Source organism: Sphaerodactylus townsendi, linkage group LG11, assembly GCF_021028975.2.
Source record: "Sphaerodactylus townsendi isolate TG3544 linkage group LG11, MPM_Stown_v2.3, whole genome shotgun sequence".
NCBI lineage: Eukaryota > Metazoa > Chordata > Lepidosauria > Squamata > Sphaerodactylidae > Sphaerodactylus > Sphaerodactylus townsendi.
The window spans coordinates 21,255,852-21,279,536 of record NC_059435.1 but is presented as its reverse complement, the minus strand read 5'-3'; the positions used below and the strand labels follow the sequence as shown (position 1 = coordinate 21,279,536).

Sequence of the window (23,685 nt, the reverse complement as noted above, 5' to 3'; positions counted from 1 at the left end):
CATGTTGTAAAACCGCTTCAAAAAGAAAGTGCTTGTCAGGGGCGGAGCGAGGGGGAACTGCGCCCAGGGCATGCACACGCCCTGCACCGGGGCGATCTCAGGGCATTAAGCCCCCCCCCAGCCCATAGGAGTTACACCACTGGTGCTTGTGAAGTCTTCAATGAAGCAGTCACACATCACCAAACATCAGGACAGCACTAGCTTGATCAGTCCAAAACTGAAATGAAAAGCACAGCTTCTGTGGCACCGGCAGGCCTTCTGCATTCAACTGTAGCCAGGAAGGGGCTTCATTTTTAATCTGCAAATGCCTCCAGGCTCTTATCGACAGTTCCACAGGCCTACAAGAACTGTCACATGCTGTGTCTGTGAAAGAACTTGGAGCCTCGTTGCTAAAGCAAATGTGACTTGCTCACATTTGGGTATTTTGGCTCTCTTGTCCCAGTAATACCTGTGAAATTCCAAGTAAACCTTGCCAGTTTTTAACACTAGAGTAGGCCTAACTGCATGCATGCAACTATATAAAAGTTATAAGATAACACAGGAACAAATGTTGGATGACAGTTTATTTATCAATGAATGGTCAGCTGTTGTTTTGTTTCAGCGGGAGCTAAATGTTTACGGATAATATTCCAAGGACTGTGATGGAAAGGTGAGAGAAAATGACCCCTCCCAGATGATGTGGGTGTGCAGGTATATGCAGGTGACTTTGGAACTGAACTTGAGCTTAATTGCCTCTGGGGGACCATTAAGTATACAAGAGGTCTCTATTCGAATTACATGGGCAATCTCAGTAAGTGAGCGCTTGATGCCAGGAACTGAAAGGCTATTCGAAACCTGTACATTAAGAGTTCTGTCCTGCTATTTTATGTTGCACATGAAGATGGGAAGCCTTCCAGCTCATTAAAATGGCACTGGTGAAATGTTTCAGTCACACAGCTATAAAGAAGCAAAGTAAAAAATGATGACATAGGTTTTCTTTGAAAAATCGTCGCTGTAAGCTGTATTCTACAAACCACAGTGACAAATTTTGACAAAGGAGCAGCAGGATTGGTTTGTTTGTTTCCCTTTGAAACGATGATGTGCATTGTTGACAATATTTTAATGGGTTTTCAGAGGTGACTCCTCTATGAAAGGGCTTTCGACGGACTAGGAAGTAAGTGGTTAGTAGAGAAAAGGTGTGATTGAATGGAAAAGGGAAACCTGTTGTTCAATCATGTGCATTTATGCTTTGAGCCTATAACAAGCCTCGAACGGGATGTTCTGTTCAGTTACCATGACCTCTTATCAAAGTTTTCCAGTTTAAAGGAGAACTAGGTCGATTCCGCACAGCATAATAATAATGGGTTATATCCGTTATCTTTGATTCTGGGTCTATTTTATTCTGTTTTTGTCCTTCACATGGGTATCTGTTTTCCATGAAGGAAATAATCCATTTTCTTTCTGCCCCTTTGCATGAACTCACTATTTTTTTTCAATGCAAACGCACAGATGTGAACATCCCATTTTTCTTGCATCCTGATTGGCTGTTCCACCACCACAGTACCCCTTCTGCTTTCTCTCACCTTCTGCTAAGGGAACACTTCTGATTGGTGGAAAATCCACAGCAAGCCCAGGAGCCCAAGCAGGACCTCCCCCTCCCATTTCTCCAACGTGGGGAAAAAAAAGGTTTTGGGCTTTGAAACCTGACTTTGAAACTTAATATTGTGATACACAAAATAATAAATTCTGTCCAAAAAGAGAGCAAACCAATATGGCCCATCCACGCCCAAAGGTGTGCATCGTCTAGCTACGTGCTCTGAGCATCCAAAAAATAAAAAGGAAAGGAAAAGGGGCCATTGATCACAGTGGCCCCATTTGTTGTGAATCTGTTGCAGTACACATTTGGGTGAAATGGTGCTCACAGACACTGCCGAGGGGAGAAAGCATGCTTGGAGGATGTGTCTGAAATGGTGGGCTATCACACTGATCGGCAGTTCGGCAGAAACAAAACTGAAATGACATTAGGCAGAAGAACGGGGATGCAAGGCAGGAAAAATAACGTGGTTTGGTGCCCGTGTCATTCTCTCAGGGGTGGGTTCAACCTGGAATTTTTCAAAAAGATTGCGATTTTGGCATTTTTTGGGGAAAAAATCATCATCATCCCTTTAATTGTAGATGCCAGGGATTAAACATAGAACCATCTGCATAAAATGTAGATGCTCTACCACTGAGCTATACCCTCTCCCACAAATTTTCTGTCCATTAGCCTAGCCCAGTGGTGGCGAACCTATGGCACGGGTGCCAGAGGTGGCACTCAGAGCCCTCCCTGTGGGCACGCGTGCACAGAGTTCGTCATGTGATAATAGTGTAATTATTTAAGGGAGATTATTAGCATTAAACCTAAGCCCTAGTTTTGGGAAAGCAGTGTAGGTAACCCTGTTAAGTGCTGTTAAACCCTACTGATTTTCATGGAAAGAACTAAAGTCTTAATCTTAATATTAGTTTTAATTTTCTGCTGCTTTTAATGGTTTTAGCTATTTACTTGTATACGTGCATTCTTATTTGTATATGTGCATTGTATTGTACACCGCCCAGAGCCCTACGGGGATGGGGCGGTATAATAAATTGAAAAAATAAATAAATAAAATAAATAAATAAAGCGTGATCCTTAACCTGGGAGTAAGCTTGGTTGCTGGCAATGGGGCTTGCTTCTGAGTAAACCCTCCTAAGGTTGTGATTCACCCGTTCGAAGCATTGCACAGTTGCTTCAAAGCAAAGCCACTGACTACTACCAAGGTTACTCACGAGTAACGCACGCCTTGGAGTCAACCGTTTTTTCTATACTAAAACCTCAGTATTCAGGTTAAATTGCCATGTTGGCACTTTGCGATAAATAAGTGGGTTTTGGGTTGCAGTTTGGGCACTCGGTCTCGAAAAGGTTCGCCACCACTGGCCTAGCCTGAAAAAGAACACATTACATCAGATACTTCAGACATTTATGGCCTTATCTAGGATGTTTTTAAGGCAGTGTTGACTGAAAACATAACACATATAGCCAACACGGCAGCCCCAGGTTCTCAACACAGTTCCAGGCTCTATGCTATGACTCAATGGCACTGACTTCCACATTGTTGCTTGACATGATATGCCTGCTGTCTGGGTCAAAAAAAAAAACATTGGCATGGCTTGAGTTAGACACTGTCAAGTGTTAAAATCTCTTTTAAAAATGTACAAAAATATGAGGTATACCAGAAATACTGTAGACAACAGTTTTGTTTTGAGGCCAAGGTGTACCCAAGTTGCGTGTTTAGTAACTGATAGCAAAAGGCACAGAATAATACTGGTTTCTCGGTTTTGCACATCACAGCTAACCTTCCTTCCTCAATTTCTATTTGCAACCCATCCATCAAACAGGGAAAGACTTCGTCCTTAAATCGATCACTGTTCTACATTGTAACACAGTTTCCAGAACCATGCATAGAAGCTACAATTGGGCCATAACATTGTGGTTCTAATTGTTCTAAACAGCACCATTGGGCACACAGTTCTGACAAAGGCCGCTTTGACTACTAAAAACTTATGCCTCCCAAATTTGGTTGGTCTGTAAGGTGGGGTCAAATCTTGCTGTTCTACTGCAGACCCGTATAGCTACCCTCTGAAACAGCTCTAAATACAAATACCCAAAGTTCCACATTTCTGGATATAATTGGTGGAAGGGAAAGTGCAGGTTATTTCAGCAAAGAACTCAAAAACCAGTAATATTTGAACCAAATTTTTGGGTAGCTGCGTGTCCATGGTGTGTTCTCAGTGAGTCTGTAATAAGGACAAACATCTGGATTTCCCCTACAAAATGGATTGCCAGCGATAGTCAAGGTAGATTTTTATAGAACATTATTCAATTCTTTTTCAGGCAGCTGCTGTATTTTATTCTGTTTCAACATTTGTGTGCTCAGTATATAAAACCTGATTCTGTCAAATATCACATCAAGGTCTCGAAAACAAAGCTCAAAGTGAATGAGGTACCTCTTGCTAGAAGCTAAGGGAGGAAGAGAAAACCTCATTTTCCACTTGAGTGATTTGCATTTCTACTGGTTGGGATGGCCTGGATAGCAGGATCAGATAAGATGTACTTTTCCAGCAAACCCAGGTACATGGGATGCAGCATGCAGTGGCCTGGAGTGATCTGCCTGGGTCAAATGCAGCGGTCCTTGTGGTACGATCATAGGCCCCTTCCACACACGCAAAATAATGCATTTTCAAACCACTTTCACAACTGTTTGCAAGTGGATTTTGCCATTCCGCACAGCTTCAAAGAGCACTGAAAGCAGTTTGAAAGTGCATTATTCTGCGTGTGCGGAATGAGCCATAGATTCAAGTGGCTGGTAATGATCCTTTGCATCATGTAATGTACTTAGGCTTATATAGTCAATGGAATGTTCAGAATCCAGAGGGGTGATTTAGAACTCCATGGGATTGGCTGTGAGAGCTCCCAGCATTATAAAGAACAGGGAGTTCTGAAGGGGGGAGGAGAGTTCTGTTGGGAGAGTAAGGCCCTTTCCGCACAAGCCAATAAACACAGGTTAACGGTGGGATAAAACCAGTGGGGGGGGGGGGAACTTCACATAGATCCCGCTCCTAACGCGAGTCCACCCTGGGTTCCCCCCGCCCCGAACCCAGATTTTACCAGAATCACGATTTGTGTGATCCTTTTGTTCTAACGAGCCTTGCAACCGCAGCCAAGTGAATGGCCAGGCTGCAAGGCGTGTTATGCGGCTGTGTATGTTGTTGTTAATCTCCTGGCTTCCATCTGCAGAGCCACGCAGGCACTTCTGGCTTCAGCAAGGCTCTGGGGGAGCATGTGTGCTTGCCTGCATTGCTGCACATCGGTTTAAACACAAAAGACATGCCTCCATACTAAGGTGTGTGGCCCGGCGGACGCACTGTGAATGGCCCGGGGCTATGCCGGATTCGTTTATCCTGGCTGCAACCCGCTCAGATTTTGCTGTGTGGAAAGGGCCCCAGAGTGAACAGTAGGCCCCAGAGTGAACAGAGATATATCTGTTCTCTGGAAGCGGAGGTCCAGTTCAGAGGGGGCTGTGCTTCTCTGAACTGAGTGCCAGGAAGGCCAGAGTTCAGTAAAGGAATCTGTACCAGAGTTCCTGGAGTTAAACATAACACAGTAACACTAGTTCATCATAGTTGTGGCTTGGTTATTCCTTTTATTTAAGGAGAAACTCTACTCAGATATGAAGCAATGAAGCTTTTGAGAGAAGGGGCGTTATATAGAGCGGACTGGAGCTTCCTCAAAGAGGGAAGCCATCCTTCTATGATAAGCACCGTGTGAGAGAGATAGTCTAAGGGAGAGTTTGTCTTTGTGTTAGTGTGAGTCGCGTACCTACCATGGGGCAGAGGGTGCCCCGCCCAGGGCGTGCACCATTGGTGTCATGTGGGGGGTGGAAAATTGCCCCACACCTCTCCCCCGCCCCCTGCCCCCAGGCCGGGCAGAAACCTGGGGGTAGGGGGTGGGGCCCCACGGGGGGCTGGGGTGGGTGCCATTTGCCTCCCCCCATGCCACTGGTTAGTGTTCAAGGAACTGTGTGTGTGTGGTATTTACCTGACAGTAAAAAGTAAGAATTTTAGAAAAAAGACTAGAAAGCCGAACAGAACTTCATAACAACTAATCCGATATAACAGATTTATTTTGCCTAGTGTCAAAGTGACAGCATCATCAGGAAGGCACAAAGATAGTGTCCTGTCTGTAATTTGTTTCAACTGAAAAAGTTACTAAACAAAATTTTGTACATAGGAGCCTCTCTAAAACCAGCTTCCTTTGTACCTATTTATATATATTTCTCCTCAATCCAAGCCCACTGCTGGATACCATGGGTGTCGAGAGAACAAAATGGAAAGAGAAAATGGCACATACATACAGAGCTCCTCGGAGAATCAGCAGAAATAAAAGTGGAATGAACTAATGAAATAAACAGAAGATAAGACTGTGATGTGCAAGCATACTAAACTGGACTAGATTGGCATTGCAAACTTATAATTGATTTGGTGTCGTCTTGAACAGAGTTTCACCCTTCTAAGTTCATTGACGCCAATAGGTTTAGGATGTAGCACTGCTTAGACTGCTCACTCTCCTAATTAACCAAAGATTTTTTTATCACAGATTAAAATTCGCTCCCTAATTAATCCCAGCTGTGCCAGGAAGAGCAGAATATAAATCTAACAAATGAGTGAATGAATAAATAAATAATAATCAGGGTTGACGTTACAAGGCAGATCATGTTGCAGACACTCTGATCTTCTCTTTTTCTGGGACAGATGTAATGATAAAGCAATTTTGAAATGACCTTTCTGTAATGCAATGGCCCTTCTGGCTTGCCATCAGTGGTGGGATCCAAACATTTTAGTAACAGGTTCCCATGGTGGTGGGATTCAAACGGTGGCGTAGCACCAATGGGGCTGAGCGGGGCACGACGGGGGTGTGGCCGGGCATTCCGGGGGCGGGGCATTAATAATTTCTCTGTTACTGTAAAAAACTCTTACTGTAAAAAAAAAGTTCCTAATTTCCAGCTGGTATCTTTCTGTCCGTAATTTAAACTCATTATAGCAAGTCCTATTGTCTGCTGCCAACAGAAACAACTACTTCTCCTCTAATTGACTGCCTGTCAAATACTTAATACTTTCAAATACGATTTTGTTTCTAGAAATCAAAAGAAGGATACTTTCCTTAAACAAAGAACTTTACCATATTTCTAAAACATGTTTTTAAAACGGCCCAACAGGGAGAATGATCCCGTTTTCTACCTTCGCTAACCAGCCACATAGGAAACAACAGGACTTTATGATCTTTGGATCTAATGGCATTTCTAACGGAAAAGCAGACCTAATTAGTAACCCCCTCTCAGCACACACAAATAATTAGTAACCCACTCTCGGGAACTGGTGAGAACCTGCTGGATCCCACCTCTGCTTGCCATACTACCAGCAGTATGCCCATTCAGCCTCTCAGCCAGAGCAGCCAGTCCAGTTCAAAGGTTTCTCCAGGATGTAACTTTGCAATCGCAATAAAAGTTATCTGTTAGATAGGAACATTCCGTGCTGTCTCCCCTTTCTGAAACTTAGTACTTTCCAGTTCTGTGACATTATTTCAAATTAATACACTGGGCTCTAGAAAACTGTTGGTGGGTTAAGGACACCCACCAAGGGTGTCAACTCCTCCTGCCTTTCTTTCCCTTTTGGCCCCATGTCACCTGCTCTCGTCTCATCCTCGTCCTCTTCCCAGATGCCTGCACTGACAAGCAAATGTTATGGTGGCCACCAAGGGAGATGTGCCTTTCCTTTCCACTCAGTGTCTCCAGCTCACTCCTCCTCCTCCTCCTCCTCCTCCTCCTCCTCCTCTTCCCAGACACCTGCTCTTCTTCCTGGATGCCTGTATCATCACACAACAGTTAAGGGTGCAGTTGCAGCTGCCAGAAGCTACAACCTTCCCACAGGTAGAAGCCACCTGTGCCTGCTTCTTCTCAGGCAGCTGCAGGCAGTACAGTGACTGTAATTATTCAGCTGTGGGGGAGAAAGGAAAGCGCATGAGAGTGAGTAGCCACCACAACCAGCTCTTTTTTTTTTTACCCACTCTGCGTAAGGCGGCCCCCAAGCCGTGTGTGCTGTGCATGGTGATTGTTTAGAAGTGAGTCATGTGGCGACTGGCTGGAAGTGAGTTGCCATCACCACAGCTGGTCTTTTATATAATAGGATTCTCAAGCAACAAAACTCACCTCAGAAGGATGGTACAGATGACAGACTGGTTGACCTGCCTCCTGTTTACATAGCTTAATGGCATAGCACACCACATCAGCTTTAAGTTTATATTCTAATCTGAAAGGAAATGGTGCAGAAAGAAAGACTATTTTAAGTTCAACTGTCTCTGTGAAAATACTAATTTAAAACACATTTCTCTATGGGTCTGTTTGATCTGAGCACCATGCATCTGGCTGGCTCAGGGGTCGGCAACCTGCGGCTCTCTAGATGTTCATGGACTACAATTCCCATCAGCCCCCAATTGGCCATGATGGCAGGGGCTGATGGGAATTGTAGTCCATGAACATCTGGACAGCTGCAGGTTGCAGATCGCTGCCACTGGCTGGTAATCATTTTCTGACATGGATTCCAAGCGGTATTTGAGCACCTGAGTCCAGCATCAGTGTAGTTGTGTCTACTTTATGCAATTATATGCCGAAAAAGGACTTCAAGTATAATGCTAATCATTTCCTCTCAGCAAAATATGCTGTTAACATGGATATCTTTTTACTATCACCAAAAGGAGTCTTTCTTTTTTGACTATTTGGTTAGAAAATAACTAATTGTAATTACATAATCACAATTAACTTTTAAAAAATTGAGAGAGAAGATAACAATAAAACATAGGATTAAAAAATAACAAAATATTATATGGTCAATTCACTGATCATTCTAAAGATTTCCTGTCTGGAAATACAATTCTGGACACCATAATGACATGGCAATTGTATTTTTTTTAACCTGGCCCATAAATACTTACAGTTTAATTATATCCGGTCCAAAACTGTGAGCAACAAGAAAGCAAACTTGTTGCAGCTTCCATTTTTCTGGAAAACAACACATTTTAAAAACTATGCATACATGGATAAAAAGCATTTTGGAACATACAAAAAACACACAAGAATACAAGAATTTCCTTGCTAGAGCAAGGGAAGCATTCATTTTTTAACAGTGGCCAGCCATGAGAAGCTTGAAAGCCAGACATGATATAATCAATATGTTCTTCTTTGCCCCAGTAAATCCATTAAAATGTGTGTTTTTCCCTCTTGGAAGTTCTGTTTATTGGAGATTCAAGTTTCTGAAAATTCTGCTTCCATGAAGACAATGGACATAGTCCTTGGTTACAAACTGTTCTGAAGTCAACATTAGTATATCGTTTAAAAATACGGCAGGTTATATTCAGACACTAACCTGGACAGCTTTAAAAAGGGCTTGGACAGATTTATGGAGGAGAAGTCGACCTATGGCTACCAATCTTGATCCTCTTTGATCTGAGATTGCAAATACCTTAGCAGACCAGGTGTTCGGGAGCAGCAGCAGCAGAAGGCCATTGCTTTCACATCCTGTAGGTGAGCTCCCAATGGTACCTGGTGGGCCACTGCGAGTAGCAGAGTGCTGGACTAGACGGACTCTGGTCTGATCCAGCAGGCTCTTTCTTATGTTCTTATCACACATCTGTCAATAGAATGGGAATTTCCTGCTTCCACTTTCCGTCTGCTGCCCACTGAGCTCCCCAAAATGAAATTCACCTTGTCTCTTTGAGCTCACTAGAGTGCCACTGAATGATTGCAGGTTAGACTGTGCCATTCAGGCTACAGGAAGGGGGTGGAACTGGTGGCAGTGGATTTTTTTTCCAGCAAAAGAAGTTATGGGGATAAAGTGGTGCACCAGAAAAAAAATGATTTGCATTATGGCTCAAAAACATGTAGTTCCTTAGAAGGATGTCCCCAGTGTCCACACCTGCCAACTTTAATGCCTCCAGCTCAGAGGAGCCAGATGTCTTGCTGCCATAGGAGACAACCCCCTTTGTGCCAGCTGTACCCACTGCTGCTCAACTGGGCAGAAAACTACAGGGAGTAACTGGGGGGATGCCCCGGCATTGATGGGGATGCCCTGACATCTCAAAGTGGCATCATCTCATCAAGCTATGCTTTAGTAGTTGCTACAAACTCTATGGTTAAACCACAGAGTTTTAGCTGAATGCTCGATCAAGATCACTGCTAGTGACCTGATAACATCACTTCTGGATTGTATGAGACAGGATGTCAGCACATTGCCACCGGTATCATGACAATGCTGGCAAAGGACTCCTTCCATCTACACACACTGTGAATTCTCCTGCTGGTTTCCAGTCTTGGGCTGGCAGCCCTACCCCAACGAGAGACAGAGATAGAAATGTCCCTTGTTGTCCACCTTGATTTGCAGCAGCCCAAGAATATGTGGTCTAATAGGATGGGTGGGGCCAGCTATCACTGGTTTTATACGCTGTAAATTCAGTTGTGAAAGGACAATCTGGCCAATTATGCACAGGGTGTTTGTGGCATGGTGGGGGCGAATGTCCGTCACAGCGAGATTTCTTGAATGGACCTATTTCCTGGCACTCCGCTTTCACTTTCTGTTCTCTCCACTGCAAGAGAAACCATTTCTAGCACAATTTAAATTTTTTGCTTCACTGCCAGAGCTATGAGATTTGCCAGAGAGCCCAGCTTTGCCTGAACACCTTTTCCTCCACTGTCTGAAATAAACTTTTAAAAGCCCTCCTGATCATCAGGGAGGGCAGAAGCAGAACAGGGGATGCAGGATGGAGCCAAACAGATACCCTGCCTGTGCTGTCCCTTGCAAAAAGTCCTCTCTGTTGCTTTGCATGCCTTCTTTCTCAACCCACCCACAGCTCTGTGGCTGGGCACCCCACACTTCATGGCAGCAAAGCCCAGAAATGGGTGCCACTGAGGAGTAATGCAGCATTCAGTCAGAGGCCAGAAGGGGACAGGCTGGGGTCAGTTTCCACCTGGGTTTTAGAGCCAGGAACATTGCGGCCAGGACTTTGGACTTGCAGGTAGCATAAGCTCTGTGCAGGGAGAAGTATAAGCTCTATCCACGAAGCTCTATGCAACAGGACTTCCAGGTGGCCAGGGTTTTTTTCTTTTTGCTGCCTCCCCACACTACCTGGAAGCCCTCTGAAGGAGTTGCCCAGCCCTAACCCCCACCCCGGCTATGGATTGAGCTGTTAAGGTAGGTTTGTTTGTGTGGCTACAATTATTTTACTCTAAAGCTAGACAATTAGATTGGCCAGTGTGGTTATTGTAGACTTTCTTAAGAAGAAGAAGAAGAGTTGGATTTATATCCCCCCTTTCGCTCCTTTAGGAAACTGAAAGGGGCTTACAAACTCCTTTCCTTTCCCTTCCCCCCTCACAACAAACACCCTGTGAGGAAGGTGGGGCTGAGAGAACTCAGAAGAGCTGTGACTAGCCCAAGATCACCCAGCTGGCTTGTGTGGGAGTGCACAGGCTAATCTGAATTCCCCAGATAAGCCTCCACAGCTCTGGCGGCAGAGCAGGGAATCAAACCTGGTTCCTCCAGATTAGAGTACACCTGCTCTTAACCACTACGCCACTGCTGCTCCTTACGATGACTAATTTTCCCAAGATATCTCCCATGAAGGAAGCTGAACACACACTGACAATACATACATATATGGTTTCTCTTGTGTCTTCTCTTGTAATTACTTCCAGAAAAGAGACATAAAACATCATCTGGACAGAATTCTTATGGATGTAATAAATCTTGTTCATAAATATTCAAAAGGATTTTTCAAATGGTGATTGCCTTAGGAGAAAAATATATGAATAAAAACATCTCCCTTCCATATCCATGCCACTGGGAAACTTGTGAACAGGGCAAGAGGCAAAACTTTCCTAAGAATTTGTTGAATGAAAATATCTGACCACAACCATTCCAATTCGCTGTTACAACTAAGGACAATCCTTCCCCCACTCCCTAAATTTTCTCCTCTGGGGTCCTGGAAGTTCTCAGGGATATGAGAAACCAATTTCCCTGTTTAGTTGACTTTCCACTGCTGAATAATGGAGGAAGGCACACTTGGTCCACTGAAGGAACTACCTCTCTTTAAAAATGTAACACACTGAAGACAGAATGATTCTTCTTTTTTTCATAACATTTGTTACAAATATTTTAGGTGATTTGTATGGAAATGGCCATTTGTAATGATCTTCCATTCACACAGAGACCTCCACCTGCAGCCTCAAAAGGACCAGAAGAGGAGGAGGAGGAGGAGGAGAGTTTGGATTTATATCCCCCCTTTCTCTCCTGTAGGAGACTCAAAGGGGCCTACAATCTCCTTGCCCTTCCCCCCTCACAACAAACACCCTGAGAGGTAGGTGGGGCTGAGAGAGCTCAGAAGACCTGTGATGAGCCCAAGGACACCCAGCTGGTGTGTGTGGGAGTGCACAGGCTAATCTGAATTCGCCAGATAAGCCTCTACAGCTCAGGCGGCAGAGCTGGGAATCAAACCTGGTTCCTCCAGATTAGATACACGAGCACTTAACCTCCTACGCCACAGCTGCTCCACTGCTGACCAGGAAAGAAGAATGGCCACCTAATTCTTTTAACTGCACCAGGAGCAGAGCACTCATGAGGACATGTGGGGTCATATGTCCCCAGGCACACGCCACCTGGTCACGTGGGGGTGGGGTGGAGAATTGCTGCTGGGCACTCGTCAGCCAGGCCCTACCAGGCTGCTCCTGGCAGGGCTGGGCCAATGGGCGGCCAGCGGCAGGCTCCCACCGGCTTAGGTGAGTGGGGCACGGGGGGTGGGGGAGCTCCCAGAGCAGGTGTTGCCCTGGGCACCATTCCCCCCCCCCTTACACCTCTGAACTTTCACTGTCTGATTCCTGGTAGCTATTCTTGAAAGTCTTAAACAAGACAAACTGTCAAATATTGTCAAACATACAAATTAAAGGTCTAAGCCCATGAATAACTATTTAAATCAGGGATCTTCAAACTATGGCCCTCCAGATGTTCATAGACTACAATTCCCATGAGCCCTACTACTTGGCCATGCTGGTAGGGGCTGATGGGAATTGTAGTCCATGAACATCTGGAAGGCCATAGTTTGAAGACCCCTGATTTAAATTAAAGGCTTTAGTCCATGAATAACTATTTAAATTAAAGGCTTTAGTCCATGAATAACTATTTAAATTAAAGGCTTTAGCCCATGAATAACTATTTGATACCATTTCATTAATCCAAGATGTTATGTCTAACAAGGACAGGCACATGGCCATGATGAGTTTGCTAGATGGCCTTGGACCAGTTACCTTCTCTCAGGCTAACCTACCTCACAGGACTGTTGTTGTGAGGATAAAACAGAAGAGGAGAAGTACGTAAGCCACTCTTGAGTCCCCATTGAGGGAAAAGATGGGGTAAAGATGAAGTAAACAAACCATAATGCATTTTCCGCCGTAAGTGTGGATTTTTAATGATCAGTGAAGTGCAGACTGACATATGGCACATCTTTTTTACCTGGTAAGTAGCTACAGAGCCTCTCCAGCTGTTCTGTTACTGTAGAGTTGTAGAGCTGAGACAGTTGTTCTATTACAGACACGAGAATCACACATCCTGTGAAGACCAAGATAAAGGATGATCCGTGTTAGTCATAGTGATCAGACATTTGAACATTAATTCATGTGCTTGATTACTTATAGGTAATAAATTACCCTATGAGTAGAGGGAGAAGGAACGCAATAGCTAGTTCCAACCATCATTTCTTTTTCTCATAGCTCACAGATAGCAAGATTTGTAAATCAACACCAGCTTTATGAATGCATATTCTACCTTCCCCTCTACAGAACAATGCACCCTTCTTGGCATTAGCTATCATTTTGAGCTACTTCAGTGCACTGATACAAAGTGTGCCAAGGAATTTTACAAGAACAACAACAGAAACTTAACTTAAAAATATCTAGTTGTTGAATTAGTTTAATTAAAGATGAAGAATTTCCTAGCCCAGAGTTGGAAACCCTCTTTGCGAATAATTGAAAACAATTTGTGCTTTTGTAAAAAGTGAGTTGCTACATAGAGAACTTATTGAAAAACCTTAGCTATGTGTTTGCTCACTGATATTTAGCAAATCAACAGTGGTGTTTTCCGCATGGTTCAGATATCCCAGGATGGGGCAGTGAATTATCCCGGTTTGTGCAAGATTTTCACACGGTTCTCAGTCCTAACTTGGGGCTGCCCCGTGGCATTTCCCTTATCCTGGGATTTTCAAAAATCACCAAATTGGTGGTTCGTCATTGTCTGCCTCTTGATGAGCTGAGGGATTTCTGAGAGACCTGGGACTGGTCCTGCAGGCTTCATGTGGAGGAATGGGGAATTGAACTTGGATCTCTAGATTAGAGTCTGCCACTCTTAACCACCACACCACACCACACTGGGTCTCACTACTATACTGCTATATTTTGATAACATAAAGGTTTTCTTTTCTTTCTTTTAAGAGCCCATATTTGGTTTCATACTGACTCATATTTGACTCTGGAACCATACATTTCAGATCCTGTGTTTAACTAACCTTAAGAAAATAAACCTATGCATTCTGTTGTTCTTCACCTGTTAGGATTTTTAAAATCTTACTGAAGAAGAAGAAGAGGAGGAGGAGGAGGAGGAGGAGGAGGAGGAGTTTGGATTTATATCCCCCCTTTCTCTCCTGCAGGAGACTCAAAGGGGTTTACAATCTCCTTGCCCTTCCCCCCTTACAACAAACACCCTGTGAGGTAGGTGGGGCTGAGAGAGCTCCGAGAAGCTGTGACTAGCCCAAGGTCACCCAGCTGGCGTGTGTGGGAGTGTACAGGCTAATCTGAATTCCCCTGATAAGCCTCCACAACTCAAGCGGCAGAGCTGGGAATCAAACCTGGTTCCTCCAGATTAGATACACGAGCTCTTAACCTCCTACGCCACTGCTGAAAGACATAGTTTAATGCACAGACTCGACTCCCCCACCACACATACAGTATTTGAAACCACTTTAAATATGCATGCATTTTGTACCATCATTTAAAAAGTTAAAAACTTTAGGGATGGATGGAACTTTTTTTAAAAGGCAAAGCCAGGAGATTTGATTTTTGATAGCACTCAACAATGACTTTCTACTCCCTGACAAGATGAAAAACTTCTTTTATTTCAAGAAATGTCCTGGTATTACAGCATCTATCGTTCATTAGAAGCAAGAGCTCAGCATTAATGAAATACTTGTCTCTTTTCAGAGATAGTTTGTTCTACCTGCGATTAATTTATGAGGGGGATAAGAAGAAACTATATCCCTGCCTTTCAACAGCGGTAATATGAAGATTCACATTTCAAGAAGCTGCTGCCCCATCATATTAAAAGAAGAGTAATAATGACATTTTCAATAAAGGCTATGTTTGAAAGAAAAAACCACAACCTACATCCTAGCTAATAAAGCCAGCGTGAGAGTTGGCTGGCCACAAAGCCCTTGGCTGGTTCAACAGACTAGTTAAATTAATCTACTCCTGCAGCACACACACAAAGGAAATTCTAATTAGAATGGTATCAATTGATGCCAGAAGAAAGGCCAGGCACAAAAGAGCTGCCTTTTTTAGCTTATTGGTTTTAGGCATAGAGTGCACACCTGATTTTTTAAAATTATTGTTCAGTAAGTTCAGTAGCATCCTGTATGATCTTGTTCATGTAAATGTGGCGGGATGAGAATATGCTTAGCAATCTTTAGAAAATGCAGCTCCGGCCCAACAGAGGTCCATCTCCCTGGGCACCCACGAAACCAGTGCTACACAGAATAAAGCCTGCTAAATTACAGTGCAATCCTAAACAGACCCTAGGGTTGTCAAGGCAAGAGACGAACAGGTGGCTTATAATTGCCTTCCTCTGCACAGCAACTTTGGTATCCCTTGATGGTCTCCCATCCAAATATTAACCAGGGCTGACCCTGCTTAGCTTTGAAACCTATCATGATAGGCTTAGCTGATGCCATCAAGTAGATTAGAAAGGTGGAATTTTGCATAGGATGAGAGTGTAAATTTCTGTAGATCTCAGACGTGGAACTTGGGGAGCCTCAGGTGCTAGTTGTATGGGTCACATGACAATATGGGTCACGTGATCAATATTTTTTAAAAAATTATTTGATGAAGAGATGCCTACTGCAGAGACGATCTTTATTTTGTGCCTATGCTGTATATGAACAGAGACACGTGTGTGTAAAAGTATTTCAGGGAACAGTGGGGGGTTGCTTTGATATAGAGCCCCATCCAGAGGTGAGGTGCTGAATCTGCTCCTGAGAGTGGCACACCGTTGCACCAGTGGATTCGCCCTCCCCAGGGCACTTACTCCAATGGAGGGGTGATCCAGTGGTGGGATTCAAATAATTTAACAACTGGTTGTTTACAAGCACCATTTTAACAACCGGTTCTGCCGAAGTGGTGTGAACCTGCTGAATCTCACCACTTAGGTGATCCCACTGGCGTGTGGTGGCTGCCACCCCCTGGTGTTGGAATGCAGTGCTAGACACCATGCCAGCGTCCCAGTGACCCCCCCCCCCCCACCACTGGTATGACTTGTGCTCTTGGAAAAAGTAGCAAAATTTCTTTTGCAAGTGACAGAACTTTATAACTAATGTATACTGCTATATGCAGTCTTTCTGTCTGCATTTTGAATGTACTCTTGATTTGTACTTTATAAATGTCTGGTAACACTCTAGAGCAGTGATGGCGAACCTTTTTGAGACCGAGTGCCCAAATGGCAACCCAAAACCCACTTATTTATCACAAAGTGCCAACACGGCAATTTAACCTGAATACTGAGGTTTTAGTTTAGAAAAAATGGTTGGCTCCGAGGCGTGCGTTACTCGGGAGTAAGCTTGGTGGTAGTTGGTGGCTTTGCTTTGAAGCAACCGTGCAACTCTTTCAACGGGTGGATCATGACCCTAGGAGGGTTTACTCAGAAGCAAGCCCCATTGCCAGCAACTGAGCTTACTCCCAGGCAAAGGATCATGCTTTAGTTCTTTGCATGAAAATCAATGGGGTTTAACAGCGCTTAACAGGGTTACCTACACTGCTTCCCCAAAACTAGGGCTTAGGTTTAATGCTAATAATCAAGCCCAGTGGCCCTGGTCAGCCTAGATGTGGGGGGCGACTCTGCTCGTGCCCACAGAGGGGGCTCTGAGTGCCACCTCTGGCACCCGTGCCATAGGTTCGCCACCACTGCTCTAGAGCCTATTTTAAATGCCTAATAAAGGTTGTTGTGTTGTGTATGATGGGAGCAGGGCCCGGGCCAGAGGAGCTGCTGACATTAGTTGACTCCCTCCCAGCCATTGCTGGTGTTTTGCAGCTGAGCCACAGTTTGGACTTAAGCCAGACTTTTGGCTGGTGTAAGTGCATTGAAGCCCATTGAAGCGCCTCAGCAGTGATGAAGGTGCTGCACTTTGTGAACCTCCCCACCCTGCCAAGAAGCCTCTTTGGGTGACTCACGCCCCTGTCCCCACCCCTCCCCCTTATAGCTACGCGTCTGGAACTAGCCATAGGTCAAGCAAACAATTTTCTTACACTGTCAAATATGCGAAAGACTGCTGATTGCAAAACCAAGTGTGCTGTACTTTATACACCAAGGCTATACAGAAAATCCCCAGAAGCAAACATGAAGGAAGAATCTCCTAGCATTGTTGTAGTTTCTTCCCTCCACCTTCAGCAGCTCAGGGGAAAGAGTTATCCTAGTTATTATAACACCATCAGAACATCACATAATGAAATGTGGCTCAAGTTCAATGCAAAAAATAAAATAAAATAAGGGCACAAAAATGCCTGTTGCCTCCTCTGTGGGGGGAAGAAAAATGACTGTTACAGAAACGAATATCTATTCTCAAAGGCTTTATATCCTTCTAGAAACACAATAAACATTTTTCTTTTCTTGCTTTAGTTGCATAAGAAGGCTCAGACCCGACGTTGGCCCCTCTGCAACCACAGCATGTAGATGAACTATGGGGGTGGGCTTGAATCCTTGGCATGGTAGGGGTGGTGGAGTTTTTGTATTGCTTCCTTCAGTAAAAAAATAAAGCCTCTAGATTCACAGTGGCTTGAGGGAGAGGAAACAACCAGCTCCCACTAGGCTAAGGCAGAATTCTGGCAGCAATCCTGTGAGAGAAAAAAACAGCTGGTAACCACCATCTGTAGAAAACTATCATCATCATCACCTTTAATGCCTGACACATTTCAGGACTTGCACTTCATTAGAAGATAAATCATTGCTGGCATGAGAAATAGTGAGAGAGTCAAGCTGCAGACATAATATCCAGAAGGATTTTAAAAATACTGAGCTTCAGTTTCTAGACAGGCTCCCTTGCACGCCTTTGCCAGCTTAGAGTTGTCACATTTTGGCTGATAACCCCTTGCAGACTTTGTGGGTTCAGACTCATAACAGTGTCCTATGGTGTCATGACATCAGTTTTGGTTCCAGGGCTGGAAATGACATCATGAATTCATGAGACACTATTTTGGCCTCTGCATTTCCCCCCACAACTTGCTGGAGCAAGGGGGGATAATTGGGGGTGGGCAGTGGTGGGATCCAAAAATTTTAGTAACAGGTTCCCATGGTGGTGGGATTCAAACAGTGGCGTAGCGCCAATGGGGCTGGGTGGGGCACGACGGGGGTGTGGCCGGGCATTCCGGGGCGGGGCATTAATAATTTCTCTGTTACTGTAAAAAACTCTTGCTGTAAAAAAAAAGTTCCTAATTTCCAGCTGGTATCTTTCTGTCCATAATTTAAACTCATTCTAGCAAGTCCTATCGTCTCCTGCCAACAGAAACAACTACTTCTCCTCTAATTGACTGCATGTCAAATACTTAATACTTTCAAATACTTAGTTTTGTTTCTAGAAATCAAAAGAAGGATATTTTCCTTAAACAAGGAACTTCACCATCTTTCTAAAACATGTTTTTAAAACAGCCCAACAGGGAGAATTATCCCGTTTTCTACCTTCGCTAACCAGCCACATAGGAAACAACAGGACTTTATGATTATTGGACCTAATGGAATTTCTAACGGAAAAACAGACCCAATTAGTAACCCCCTCTCGGCACACACAAATAATTAGTAACCTACTCTCGGGAACTGGTGAGAACCTGCTGGATCCCACCTCTGGGGGTGGGGACAGACCACCACCTCAGTTTCAAGTGTCATAGTAGAGTCCAGAAGCACCCCCATATTTCACACCTGCCCCTTCTAGGGAATACAGCCCCATCAAGTACAGGATGTCTCCCAAGTTCACGAAACCATCACAGGGGAAAGTGAAGCAACAGAAAAGATCCAGTTTTGCCAGCATTTGGAAACCTCACAGCTTCTCTGCTCTGCCCTGTGGTGTGTTCAGAAAGGGCAAAGCACAATACATAAAGGAAAGTTTATGGCGAGGCAGAATGCAAGTGCGTAAACAGCTTTAGTTATATGATTCTCATTTGTGAAATTTGTACTTTCTGGACAGTGACTTTCAGGTTTTCTATCATTGGAGAACCTTTTTACTACATTGGTTGCTGAAGAACCCCAGCACATCTGTACATTTCCTCTCAGGGTATTCATTCACTTTATGTGAGGTGCTGTCTGGGCCAGCTGAGTCTACCTGTCGACCTTCATGAACTGGATCTATTCATTCAGGGGGGAACATACCAGTGGAAAAGCTGCTCAATTATGACTTACGTTTCCACTGAGGAAATTTTAAGACCTCCTGGAGGTGTTTGCAAATCCCTGCCTTTGAGTATTATGCAAAACAGAACAACTGCTAATAAAAACGACCTGTTGTTTTAAAGAACAGTTTAATGCAGTGAATAATAGACAGGAAAAAGAAACCATGAAACAAGTCAAGAGTTATATAACTCCTACGAATTTTTTTGCCAACTGTGTTCATAAAAAGCCAGCAAAACAAAAACAGCACAAACTGGCGGTGAACACAGAGGGCACCCAATCTGGAGAACAGCTCAGGTTTTGTAGGGTTGTCAAATTTTGGAAGGCACAAATCTTGCCAAGGGCAGAACCCTGGTCTAGATAACACCAGCCCAGGGTTAGGACCTGTGGGCTTAAGGGATGGAGCCTGGGTGTTCGGGTCAAAGTTGAGGGGTCAAAAAGGAAGAGATGCTTTTGAGAAAAAGTTGATCTGCCACTCCTTATTCCTTTAGGCTGTATTGACTCAAAGGCCTGGAAATATTACATGGTGTCAGAAGTGACACTGAATGTCATTCCCTGACTGAAAGTCATTCCCTGACTATGAAGCTGGAATCAGAAGCTCACCCAGAAACATTATAAGGGACAGCCAAATAGGTTTATTTATTTATTTCTAATCGATTTTGTATGCCGCCCCTCCCCCGAAGGGCTCTGGGTGGTGAACAACACAATAAAACAAACAATTACATTAAAACCCCATTTTAAAAAGCAGATTAAACAAGTTTACATTGGCGTCCAGCATAAAACTTCATAAACCCACCCTGGAAAGAAACAAAACAAGGGAGCGGAGGGCCCCCATAGATATTAAGGGGCCCAGAGTGTAAAGGGGGGAAGGGGCGCACATCAGCGGCTGCCCCCCCCCCAAAAAGCCCGGTGGAACAATTTGGTCTTATTCTCCAAGATCCTGCAGGGCCCGGATAGCTGGTGGTAAAGTGTTCCACCAGGCAGGGGCCAAGGCTGTAAAGGCCCTGGCCCGGGTAGAGGCCAGCCGCATCATTGAGGGGCTAGGGACGACCAGCAAGTTGGCCTCTGACGAACGCAGAGGCCGTGTAGGGACATATGGGGTAAGACGGTCCTGAAGGTACGAAGGTCCCAGGCCACGTAAGGCCTTAAAGGTTTGATTGTATTCTACTGGCCTGACTGGTTCTTTATCCTCCAATCTTGCCAGCTGCCAGCTAAGAGCTTTCCCCCTCCCATACAATGGAGGAAAAAAGGGCTGATTTCTTAGCTGCTCAACTTTCTTCCCCCACCTCATCTGGTCAATAGCATTTTTTATTTTACAGTTGTACCAATTACAACTGAAGATTAAGAAAAAAGGAATTACTCCTATGTTATCATACACAATAATCTCCTTCCTAGACAACAGAAAATGAATACAAAAAAGTTGTTACTGACAATATAAAATGATGTAATAATGGCCATGAAATAACACTTCTCTTAACAATCTTACAGAAATCATAGACTATGTTATGAAATATCAGATAAAACTAATAATGATATTTGACAATGCTATAATAAAAATTCTACTAAATTAAAATAGATAAGAAAAAAATCATAAGTTATTATTGTTACAAGTTTCTAACAAAAATTATCTCATGTTCATCCTTGAGACCACATAATTATTCTTTAAGTGAGCTTTTCCTAAATTGTCAGATATTCCATGAAAAGCAGATTCTATGTCATGACTTTGCATACATTCCTCCAATATTCCTACAATGTTTACTGTGTGATGATAGCAAAAAGCTTGTTATGAGAGAATAATGCATTAACAGGATACCTAAAATAGCCTACAAGAGACCCCATATAATCTGCAAGTTTTCAAATATCTATTTCCCAGTCCGTTCACAGAACTAAACATGTAAATTATGGGCAGTGATGTGAAGAACTCAGTGTATAAGTAAAATGTAAGGTGGGCAGCCCAATCCTCAGTTCCCTGGCGGCCGGGGACAGCACAGCTCCAGAGGGCTTTCAGGTAGCTGCCTCCAGAGGGCTTTCAGGTAGCATGGAGAGGCAGTAAAAACAATTCCCTCTCTCAGTTGCCTGAGGAACGCCCTCACCTCACCTGCCTTCCTGCGCCAGCATCCGCTCATGTACCAGCATAGCTTCACGGAAGCACCCATGTCGGCATCCTTGTCCTCTCTGCCCCTCCGGATTGGACCATAAAAACCATGTGAATATTGTAAAGGGCAGGAAGGTTGAAATGAAGTTGTCAATCAACCTTGCTTCATAATGATCAGTATGTTCCGAAACGAGTTACAAATGCATTTAATCTGGATGTAATGTCATGCTTTTTTTCGCTGAAAATGTCCTGTATGAAATACATAATTCACCCTTTCTTTTTCTTTTGTTCAAAATGGGTATCATGTCATGAACTAAGGGGTCACATGTCCCCCCTCCCCCAAACAGGACACATGGCCAATTTCAGGTCTGGAAAATAGAACAGAAGTGAAGACAGAGTCCCCCTTCCTCCCATGACATGGTCCTGATCCAAATGGGGGCCCTGCATGGTTTGGAACTGAGTTTGTTACAAGGTACTTTCTATTGCTATGTGACTGAATAAGCGAAAGTCAGGTTGGGGAACCTGAACCCGTCTTGTGGAACTTAATAGCATGTCTTTTAGTCCCATAAGGATATAATGTTCTACTGAAATGCACTAAGAGACCAAAATAATTCAATCAGGAAACCCAGTGTCGAGTAAGAGGCATGTAATTCATTCAGATAACATCAATGCTATTGACAGAAAAGGGAATTGTCTTCTTTGAAACCATGAACTGAGTCACAAACAACTGCGTACAAGACTGGCAATAACCAGTATGTTCCTTGTACTTCTTCCTAACACGATCCAGAGCTAAGATAGTTCCAAACATGGAAGAATAAACTACCATTTGCTTGAGAAGAAGAAGAAGAGTTTGGATTTGTATCCCCCTTTTCTCTCCTGCAGGAGACTCAAAGGGGCCTACAATCTCCTTGTTCTTCCCCCCTCACAACAAACACCCTGTGAGGTAGGTGGGGCTGAGAGAGCTCAGAAGAACTGTGACTAGCCCAAGGTCACCCAGCCGGCGTGTGTGGGAGTGTACAGGCTAATCTGAATTCCCCAGATAAGCCACCACAGCTCAGGCAGCAGAGCAGGGAATCAAACCAGGTTCCTCCAGATTAGATACACGAGCTCTTAACCTCCTATGCTTGCTTTCATTCCTTCAGTTACCTTAGCCTCATGCCTTAATGGAGTCTGCCTTTGAATCTTTTTAAAGAATATTCCATATTTTGGGCAACTTGTTCACTAACAACCCCCCCCCCACACACAATGTATTGATCCTCCCAACAACAGCTTTCCATAAATATAATTATTTTGACAGGAGATCATCAAAGGTAAAGAGCTGGCCCATAGAGCAGTGCCTGGTTGGAAAACGAAGCAGGATTTGAGAGTCTGGCAAAGGGGTGATTTTGCCCGTGTGCCTGGCTGTCGATCCGTAGAACATCAGCCAGCTGCAGCTGAAGATTAAAAGGACTGCAGCTCAAATGGTTTTTGTTCTGCCTGAATAATATTTTCCATCGCAAAGGGCTGCCAGAGCTACACAGAACGGCCCAGCTAAAATGCTGAAAGGATGTATGGGAAGGATTTTGATTGCAGGGGACAGGAGCAGGCTGACAGATGGAGCTGGCTCATGACATCCATCAACAACGAGCATCTCTTATGGATGCCTGTTTCAGAGTTTCTGCCATCTTGCATCCCTTTCAGTTCAGTCTGTCCCAATTCTGAGCTTCATGCATTTCATGGGCAGACGGTTTGTTTTCCAAAGTTATCAAAAATTTAAAATAGTGAATTAAAATAGTGAATTTCCCCTGTCAGATTTGGATACATGAATATTGTCAAGCAAGCAGACTTCACACAGGCACGGGCAGTTGGTTGAGTTATATAGAGAATTAGATCTGAGTCCAGTGGCACCTTTAGGGACCACAAGACTTCCAGGGTATAAGCTTTCGAGAGGGAGCTTTGATTCTCGAAAGTTTAAACCTGGGAAATGTTGTGGTCTCTAAAGGCGCTACTGGACTCAAATCTTGTTCTTCTACTGCAGACTAACATGACCAACCTGAAACTCTGTAGAGAATTGTAACTCATGATAACTCTTGACTGCCTAAAAGAAACTCAGGGGCAAGATCATTTTGAGAGAGTAGAACACATATTGACTGATGGGTCCAATCCAGCAGTGACAAGTGAGTTATGGTTATGCACAATGGCAAACCACTTAACATGGTCCGCCTAGTAAATTTCTTGATGGGCCTGTGGGTCAGCCATGACCAAGTACTTGCATAGGGGACTACCTTTACTTTTAATTCTAAAGAAGAGTGACTTCTGAACATGGCAAG

General features: G+C 44.0%; 1 protein-coding gene across 1 annotated transcript in view; it reads right to left on the bottom strand.

The window, feature by feature from the left end:
- AOAH (acyloxyacyl hydrolase) overlaps positions 1–23,685 on the bottom strand; it is a 99,530-nt gene that overhangs the window by 64,210 nt on the left and 11,635 nt on the right. Inside the window, exons 3-5 of the mRNA XM_048511230.1 lie at positions 13,105–13,200; positions 8,543–8,609; positions 7,761–7,860 (exon numbers count right to left, since the gene is read on the bottom strand). Coding sequence (XP_048367187.1) covers positions 7,761–7,860; positions 8,543–8,609; positions 13,105–13,200 — 263 coding nt within the window. The remainder of the gene's footprint in view (positions 1–7,760; positions 7,861–8,542; positions 8,610–13,104; positions 13,201–23,685) is intronic.